Below are 10,380 nucleotides of genomic sequence, written 5' to 3' on the forward strand. Positions count from 1 at the left end.
TGGCGGCGTAGTTGAGGCAATAACGCGAGCGACTTTGTTTGACAGTGATTTAAAGTGTTCGCTAAGCGCACCCATGGAAGAATACGTGTCACATTACCACTTAACACAGCCGTAACATACACAAGCTTAATTTGTTTCTCGTCTTACAGTGTTACATACATCATTGGAAGTGATATTTTTGCCTCCATGAAAAATGGAGGTATTGTTTTTGTTCTCTCTCTCTCTGTTTGTTTTCGTTTTATCTCTCTCTGTTTCTTTGTTTGTGTTTGTGTGTGTGTGTGTGTGTGTGTGTGTGTGTGTGTGTGTGTGTGTGTGTGTCTGTTTCTGTATAATTGTGGTCAGCATAGCTTAAGAAGGTTTTTTTGGTTGTTTATTTGTTTGTGTATTGTTTTGCACTTACAAATAAAACAATGTAACAATTTAGAAATGAATAGACATACATGGGAGGTTTATCTTTGACCCTTACCAATACTACAAAATTAATTAATTACCATTACCTTTATTACCAGATGAACCTTGTGATGGTATTCGGTATGTGGGTAAGCCTTGGAAAGACAAAGGACAAGGGGTCAGCCCCCAAAAAGGCGACGTTTGTTAATATCGGATACATTAAATATTACAGATACAATATGATTTAGAAGCTGGTACGTTACGCCAAAGGGCAATAATACCAATTATACAGTCAGGGATACCATTTGGAAACCTCTAATATAAGTATAACCAAGGGCATTGTATAATATTATTTATCTAACATTGTATAATGTCCTTGGTATAACCAACTCTTCAAGGTCACATTGACGCATCTTTACTTTATTCTATTATCATCATCTTTGACATTTTACTAGAGGTTCCTGTATCAAAGCGAAGCGACGTGAGAAATGTCAAATGTAGATTAATAGATTCGACATTGCGAGTGAGTTCTTGCTTAAATGTCGCCCGCTCTTTCCTTTGGTTTTATCTGACATTTTGAGGCATTTTCCAGCAGCTTATGAGAAGTAGTGCGTAAAAGTTGTTGCCGTCATTTTTATTGTTTGGTTAATACATATTCTATTCTGCTTTGTATTTGAATATAAACCTGCACAGTTCTTTGTTACATAAAAAATATTATTATATTATACTTGCACTTCAACGTAACACAGCAGATTGCAAATAAGGGTAAAGGCACATTCCAAAACAGGTTTTATGTTGACAAAAATAGACAAGTCATATCGACAATATTATTATTATTATTTTGTTTTTCAAACTTTATTAATATTCACAATGGTACATTAAAAAGAGATACATAGTTGACATACATATCGACAATATTATACAAATAGCACTCGTGTTCAGTTTTTCACATACATTTTGGCTTTGTTGTCTTTTACATCATACTTTTTGCTTCTGGAAACTGCCCGGCCGGGCCCCGGGATGGGAATTGTGCCCTAAGCATTATAAGGCGGCGCGGCAGCAGTTGGCTATATTTCATTGAAGGAATTGTCTCTCCTGACAGGGTAGATATGATTTAAATTTCTTCTCACGGAGAACATGTGTTCCATTCCAAAACATTGTCCAGAATGCTACAAAGTAGAACGTGCCATCTTTCCAAAACTTGGTCCATCATAAGACAAGTTTTGGAACATCATTTATGTTTAAATCACATTTCAAAACCGGGGCCCGTCTGGGCAGTCTCATGGAAAAAAAGTATATGATATAAAAGACAACATAGCACACCAAATTTGAAAATGGGAATAATGGGATCTATTTGCGTATGTTGTTGATAATAATTGTTGATTTTTCGTTTATCGAAACAGCCGGGCCCTGGTTTGGAAATGTGACCTCAGCATTACATGTAAGGGAAAAGCTACCAACAACGGTAAATTTTCCCCTTGATTTTACAGCTGTGTTTGGTGACTTCGAGGCTCGGCAGCTGAAGTCGCACCTTATGCTGAACTATGACCCCGGGCTCCGCCCCGTCACTGACGTCACACACCAGACTACGGTAGAGGTCGGCATCGACTTCCGTCAGGTCATCGAAATAGTAAGTGCATTGTGGGTTAAATTAAACATGGTCAGCATCGACTTCCGTAAGGTCATCGAAAAATTAAGTGCATTGTGGGTAGAATTGAACATGGCCAACATCGACTTCCGTCAGGTCATCGATATAGTAAGTGCAACTGTGGGTAGAATTAAACATGGTCATCATCGACTTCCGTCAGGTCATCGAAATGGTAAGTGCATTGTGGGTAAAATCAAACATTGTCAGCATCTACTTCCGTTGAGTGCATTATGGGTAGAATTAAACATGGTCAGCATCGACTTCCGCTAGGTCATCGACATAGTAAGCAAGCTGCATTGTGGGTAAAATTAAACCTCCCTAGTATTTATTTCAGCCAGCTCATTTAATTTGTTGACTTGGTGCATTGTTAGAGTTTTAAATGGGTAGCATCCACTATAAAGCTTCAGTAGTTTGAAATTTATTATCAAATCTACAAATTTTCTGCATACAGGTTTGTAAAATTACTTTATCGTAAGCCTTTAAAACATGTGCCTCAAACGTTAATTGTGAAAAAATAAACACAAGACAGATCACCAACCATAGCCAATAAAAGGCTAGCCTCCTTTGCGGAGGTAATAAAGAGTATCCAGCCGTTTGTTCTCCTATAATTTAACACTCGAGGCCACAGCTGCAGCGCTAAGGTACCAAAAAGCGTGACAAAGTGCTCAATCCGGCGGGTAAACTGAGGACTCCATAACCCCTCCTCATGCACATCCATTTTACACCAAATGTGTTCCTGTTTTGTCGATGAATGTTCTAAGACATCTAGGTAGAACATTACGTACTTTTCGTACAAATGGGTTCCTGTTATTTTCAAATTGATGAATGTTCTAAGACATCCATGTAGACATTACGTTCATTTCATTCTTGTTAATCCTTGTTCATCCTTGACTATAAACTTCGAGAAAAATAGACACGCGATGGATATATCTGTATGTCATGAGAATTGGGAACATCTTGATGATTTAAGCTCATTTGTTAACAATTGGACTAACTGGGAACTGTTAGTCATCATAATACTAAGAGATCGGCCTGAATTTCGTTGAAAGTACAGCTCCGTTTTTTTTTTTAATTTCCAACAAGTTTGCACGCTTTGTTTACATTAAAATTCAATTAAACATTAAAAAAAAACATGTACACATCAAAAACGAACCCCACAGAAAGCCACAGTATAAAAAGATGTCGAAGCTCATAACTAAGACTGGACTGATATCTGAAGATTCACACAGCCATGCCTGGACGCCGTAAATACCACACTCAATTCATACAAGAAATATCTTCAGTCATAAACCCGTAACCCTGTAAATATAGTCATCTGTGCTGCCAGCTGCGGCCGGCTGATATGGAACCATTGGTACTAGGATTACTTCAAAAAGTAAGCAGTAAACTTTAACATTCAGAATGCTAAGATAGCTGCTTAGCCAATTTTTTGGTTATGGTGTAAGGTACATTGTAGCATGCAAAGAGTTATTACCTCAAAGAGACAATGGATTTTAACATTCAGAATGCTACGGTAGCTGTTTGGCACCAATTTTGTATTACTTATGGTGTTAGGTAGCAAGCAAAGGGTTAACATATAGCACCATTACGTCAAAGGAAGTAGACAATGAACTTTAACATTCTGAATGCTAAGATAGTGTTTGGCACAAGGTTCGTGTTAGTATTATGGCGTTGGGTAGCAGGTGCAGGTAAAGGGTTAATAGCATCATTACTTCAAAGAAAGTAGGCAATAAACTTTAACATACAGAATGCTAAGATATGCTGTTTGGCACTACGTTTGTATTAGTTATGGTGTAAGGTAGCAGGAAAAAGGTTAATAGTGTCATTAATTCAAAGAAATTAGACAAAGTTCTTTAACATTCAGAATGCTAAGGTAGCTGTTCGGCATCAAGTTTGTATTAGTTATGGTATTAGGTAGCAGGAAAAGAGTTAATAGCTGCATTACTTCAAAGAAAGTAGGCAATGTTCTTTAACATTCAGAATGCTAAGGTAGCTGTTCGGCACCAAGTTTGTATTAGTTATGGTGTAAGGTAGCAGGCAAATGGTTAACATTTAGCGTCATTACTTCAAAGAAATCGACAATGAACTTTAACATTCAGAATGCTAAGATAGCTGTTTGGCACCAAGTTTCTACTAGTTATGGTGTAACTTAGCAGGCAAAGAGTTAATAGCGTCATTACTTCAAGGAAAGTAGGCAATAAACTTTAACATTCAGAATGCTAAGATAGCTGTTTCATATCATGTACAATGTAGTTTGTGTTGGCTGTACTAGTGTTAGGCAGCTGTGAGAAGGTTAATTTCGTCAATCGTTCCGAAGAAAGAAGACTGTTAAAAGTATAACCTTTAGCCTGCTTAGGTATCCGTTTGGCACCAAGTTTGTATCAGTATTTGCGTTAGGTAGAAGTGAGAAGGTTAATAGCATTATTAGTGCAAAGTAAAGCACTGGCAGATGCTGTGATCTTGTTAAATGATAAATGTCTTTGTTGACGTATCTAATGTAATGAGAATGTTTTTGAAATAAAATGTAATAACTAAGCTTAACAACACTCTGATATAATCTCTTCGTTCTGCACTGATCCACCTTATTTACGTTGATAAATGGTGATATTACTTAATATACAGAAAGCAGTTATTGAAAACATAAATCGTCTAGCCAAACTGACATGCCATAATGTTTTGATACTATGATTCAAGCATTCAAACAGGCTACAAAAGCTGGAATCGACGAGAAAGATCGAGTTTTACACTCACTGATAACTGTGTGCATATCCATGTTTACTAGGTATGCTTTCATAGCGTTAATGATTTTGCAGAAAGCAGTCATTCAAAGCAAAATAACATTACCACCTTGATACCTTAATACTTTAATTCTTCCATTCAATAGACGCCCCCTTAAATTCATTTTGAGCTCTGATTTATACACTAATAACTGTGTTCATATCTACGTTTAAGATCTCTAAGTATTTTGTTGATAGTGTTATTGGTCTTGGAGAAAGCAGCGATTGAAAACACAGATGGTCTTGACTATATCTTATGACTTGACACCTTAATACTCGAAACCTGCCATTCAAGAAAGACCCTTTTAAACTTATCTAAAAAGACTGATTCATACTGTAGTACTTGCATACATATCTATGTTCAAGATCTCTAAGTATTTTGTTGATAGTGTTATTGGTTTTAAAGAAAGCAGTGATTGAATACACAGATGATCTTGACTATATCTTATGACTTGATACATTAATACTCCAAATCCGCCATTCGAGAAGGACCCCTCTTACAGGACTGATTTATACTGTAATAACTGTATACATATCTATGTTCAAGATCTGTACGTAGATGTTGATAGTGTTATTGGTTTTGAAGAAAGAACTGTGATCAAAACACAAAGATGAGCTTCACAATTTGTAATGACCTGATACCTTAATACTTTATATCTGCCATTCAAGAAGGACATTTTTAAACTTATCCAAGAGGACTGATTTGTACATACATATCTATGTTCAATATATCTACGTATGTGTTGATAGCGTTATTTCTTTCGAAGAAAGCAGTCATTGAAAATACAGATAAACTTCACAATTTCTAATGACTTTATACCTTATACTTTAAATCTGCCATTCAAGAAGGACCCTTTTTTTATCTTATTTAAGAGGACTGGTATGTACATACATATCTATGCTCAAGATTTCTACGTATGTGTTGATAGCGTTATTTCTCTCGAAGAAATCAGTCATAGAAAACACAGATGACCTTCACTATTTCTTATGACTTGATACCTCATAATACACCAAATCTGACATTCAAGAAGGACCCTTTTAAACGTATCTAAGATGACTGATTTATACTGTAATAACTGCATACATATTTATGTTTAAGATCTGTACGTATATGTTTGTTGATAGTGTTATTGGTTTTGAAGAAAGAACGTGATCAAAACGCAGATGACCTTGAGAATTTGTAATGACCTGATACCTTAATACTTCAAATCTGCCATTCAAGAAGGACCACTTTAAACTTATTTAAGGGGACTGATTTGTACGTACATATCTATAATCAAGATCTCTACGTATGCGTTGATAGCTCTATTTCTCTCGAAGACAGCAGTCATAGAAAACACAGATGACCTTCACTATTTCTTATGACTTGATACTTTATAATACTCCAAATCTGCTATTCAAAAATGACCCTTTTAAACGTATCTAAGATGACTGATTTATACTGTAATAACTGTATACATATCTATGTTCACGATCTGTACGTATATGTTTGTTGATAGTTTTATTGGTTTTGAAGAAAGAACTGCGATGAAAACGCAGATGACCTTGGTAATTTGTAATGACCTGATACCTTAATACTGCAAATCTGCCATTCAAAAAGGACCCTTTTCAACTTATCTAAGAGGACTGATTTGAGGACTACATATCTATACTCAAGCTCTCTAAGTATGTGTTGATAGCGTTATTTCTCTCGAAAATAACCTTATACTTTAAATCTTCAATTCAAGAAAGGATATTTTAAACTTATCTAAGATGACTGATTTATACTGTAATAACTCTGTGTACATATCTATGTCCAAGATCTGTACGTATATGTTGATAGTGTTATTGGTTTTGAAGAAAGCAGAGAGTGAAAACACAGATGATTTTTACTATTTCGTATGAATTGATACGTTAATACTCCAAATCTGCCATATGCAATGCATTCAATAAGGACCCTTTTAAACTTATCTAAAATGACTGATGTATACTGTAATATCTATGATCAAGATCTGTACGTATATATTGATAGTGTTATTGGTTTTGAAGAAAGAACTGTAGTTAAAACGCAGATGACCTTCACAATTTGTAATGACCTAATATCTTAATACTTCAAATCTGCCATTCAAGAAGGACCCTTTTCAACTTATCTAAGAGGACTGCTTTGTTTGTATCGAAGAAAACAGTAATAGAAATCCTTAACAATTTCTTATGACTTGATACTTTATACTTTAAATCTGCCATTCAAGAAGGATACTTTTAACTCATCTAAGAGGACAAATTTATACTGTTATAAATGCATACATATCGTATGCAAAATTTCTACGTACTATGCTCTGATAGCCTTTTTTCTTTTGAAGAAAGCAGTCATAAAAAAAGGCAGATGACGTTGACAAACTTTAATGTTACTTGACCCCTTAATATTCTGCCATTCAAGAAGGGACCTTTATAACTAATAGTACCGATTTATACTCTGGGAACTTTGTACATATATATGTTTCATCTTGCGTTGATAGCGTTATTGATTCCTAAGGGTGGAGCCATTGAAAACATATATTACATTGCCGGACGGGTATGGGGGAGGGACAAGCAAATCGTTATGCGCAGAGCTAGTAGATTTATTTCGGTACTTATTTTCTAGATAATTTTTTCCTAGGCAAATTTTACTCAGAAAGGCCCAGTTGTCTGGTAAGACAGAAGAATGTATATTTTTAAGATATGGCCAAAAAGTGTGACCTTTTTCATGGTTTGACCTGTTATTGACCTCTGCGTGGACTGTCCCACTTTGCCAGGGGGTGAAATCCTGGTATCATTTCAATATTTTAGCTGTAGCTCATTAAAACGCAGGAGTCGAACTTCCACTATTTGTACCAAAAGACACCTGACAAATCCAGCTTTCCATAGGGGTTAAGACTTGAGGTTAGAGATAAATGTAAATGTGTTTTAAAGTGCTTGTTTCTGGTGGTTTTAGCATTGATTTCAATGGGATCTCCTTAAGCTGGTCCCTGCCCTATGGTATGACTTGATTTCTTGATACTGTAATTTTCCGTTCAAAGAAGAGTGGAGAATACTCTAGTTGATGTTTCCTGAAGAGATCTAGAACTGATATGTACACCGGTACTATGCATGTACCAGAAAATTTGTTCTACGCTGATAATTGTTTTGCCTTAGTAAGGCCACAGCAAGTAATTTGTACGGATGACATCGACGCGCGCATTAATTTTCAAGAAATTTTGTTGCTCTCTGGCTGTGATTCATGAGCATTTGATTGCAAGCGCTTACACGCTTATGTGATCATTTGCTCAAGAATACAAAATATACAAAATACAGGTTAAAATAACAATGAATAACGAACATAAAAATGAAGGTGGTTGGCACACCAATAAACATAGGATGATTGGCGTTAATATGATGACTTTAATCTTTTAGACTGAGAAATAGAATTAACTACATTGTTGAAAATACGGCAATTTGATTCCTAAGGGTGGAGCAATTGAAAACATACTAGTATATTACATTGCCGGACGGGTATGGGGGAGGGACCAGCAAATCGTCATGAGCAGAACTAGCTTATTTTTTAGATAATTTTTTTTCTTTGGCAAATATTGCTCAGAAAGGCCCAGTTTTCCGTTAAGAAGGACAGAAGAATGTATATTTTTAAAATATGGCCAAAAAGAGTGACCTTTTTCATGGTTTGACCTGTTATTGACCTCTAAATACTTGTAATCTGTGTGGACTGTCCATGACAAATCTCATTATCCTGACCCTATCATTTCTTCTCCTTCTAGGATGAGAAGAACCAGATTATGACATCAGTGGTTTGGCTAAGACAGGTAAGACCCTTGGAGACTCTGCTATAACTCAAAAGTATTTTTCTTTCTTCTCTGTATCTTTAAAAAAATTGGTTCTTTTATACATTTGTCTCCTGTTTGCAGAATTAGATGTTAAACTGTTTTATGTGACATGGTGCAAAAACTTTTGTTCTATTAGAAGAGATTGTTCTCACCATCTTTCCATCAGCAAATCTGGTCTTCTTCAATATACTGATAAAGTGAGACTTGCTCCATCTTTAGAGAGCTCTAGATTTATCAAAATCTTACATTGATTATGACTCTGTTTTCTACTCTACTTTACAACGTTTAGTAATGATATCACTATATGTTAGTGGAAGTTAACCCTCGAACACCCGAACGGGGTCCATTTGGCCATATTTGCACTTTGCTACACACATAATTGCTCAGATGTCCTCAACATGTCTTCAGGGAAGCACTATTGCTTCACTATTATGCAGTTTGTCAAGTAACCTCAACCTCAGGTTTTCAGAGGTTATGACCTTTGACAATCATATGAGGTCAAAGATCAAATCCCATGTTCATACCTGTAGGCCTCACCCTATTTTTGCATAAATTATGATAATGAGCTGGAATTTTTTAACACGTAATCATGCCAAAATATACCTCTTACTATGTTTAACCAATATATGTGCAAAGATCACTGAAAGAATGCAAAAGGGAATGTAAATTTGAAAGAAACCAAATGGGGTCCATTTGGACTCCGTTCGGTCACTGCCGTCTCAAAAATGTTCGGGTGGTGAGGGGTAAGGATCTGGATACACATTCATAAATTCATTATTCGAATTCATTCAATCAATCAATCAATCAATTAATCAATCAATCATTCATTCATCCATGTTGTTTTCTCCATTCCGTATTCCCCCAGTACTGGTATGATGAGGCTCTAGTGTGGAACTCCACAGACTTCTGGGATATCTCTTACGTCAATATCCCGTCCAATGAGGTCTGGCTCCCGGATACCGTCCTCTATAACTCGTGAGTATTTTGGTTTGTTTGTTTGTTACCTCCATGAAAAATGGAGGTATTGTTTTTGGCGTGTCTGTCTGTATGTGTGTCTGTGTGTGTGTCTGTCTGTGTGTGTGTGTGTGTGTGTGTGTCTGTCTGTGTTTCCGCAACTTTGTAGTCAGCATAACTTCAGAACGCCTTTATGGATTGTGATGATATTTTGTATGATGGTAAGTCTTGGAAAGACAAAGGCCAAGGTCAAGTATGGGCCTCCTGGTGGATGACCTTGGTACTGCAGCAGAACTTCCGGTTTTTGTATCTTTTGTCCTGAACAAGCTATGGTCTTGTTTTTTTGGTGACAGATAGCTTATCCTGTTAGGAATAAGTGGCGTAAGTTTGGTCCCCCTAGCAGCTTGTTCTGGAACTGCAGGTTAGTTTCTGGTAAAAACTTTCAAAGCCAATAAGTCCAGATTGGAACAACGTATTTTCATCATTTTTGGTGTGTAGGTACCTGAGAGACAGTTGTACATGATGAAATGCAAATTATGCAAATGAGGACTTTATTTGCATAATTAATGAGGAAATTCTAAAATTACAGTGTTTTACATTATACTACTTTCATACATGTAATGTGTGTAAGCTATGGCAGGCGGAGCATCAACAGATACTAATTATGCAAATGATGACCTAATTTGCATAATTAATGCGAAAATTCTATGATTTCTTAATGGTGAATGATGGGAATGTCATACTTGGGACATCTGTAAGTTAATCAAAAGTTAACATA

General features: G+C 36.1%; 1 protein-coding gene across 1 annotated transcript in view; it reads left to right on the forward strand.

Moving 5' to 3' along the window:
• Positions 1-509: 509 nt before the first annotated feature.
• LOC109462497 (neuronal acetylcholine receptor subunit alpha-10-like) overlaps positions 510-10,380 on the forward strand; it is a 29,272-nt gene continuing 19,401 nt past the window's right edge. Inside the window, exons 1-6 of the mRNA XM_019759051.1 lie at positions 510-531; positions 1,881-2,024; positions 3,795-3,817; positions 7,977-7,979; positions 8,583-8,627; positions 9,514-9,623. Coding sequence (XP_019614610.1) covers positions 510-531; positions 1,881-2,024; positions 3,795-3,817; positions 7,977-7,979; positions 8,583-8,627; positions 9,514-9,623 — 347 coding nt within the window. The remainder of the gene's footprint in view (positions 532-1,880; positions 2,025-3,794; positions 3,818-7,976; positions 7,980-8,582; positions 8,628-9,513; positions 9,624-10,380) is intronic.

This window comes from Branchiostoma belcheri, unplaced genomic scaffold (genome assembly GCF_001625305.1).
Source record: "Branchiostoma belcheri isolate BF01 breed outbred unplaced genomic scaffold, Haploidv18h27 scaffold118, whole genome shotgun sequence".
Lineage (NCBI taxonomy): Eukaryota > Metazoa > Chordata > Leptocardii > Amphioxiformes > Branchiostomatidae > Branchiostoma > Branchiostoma belcheri.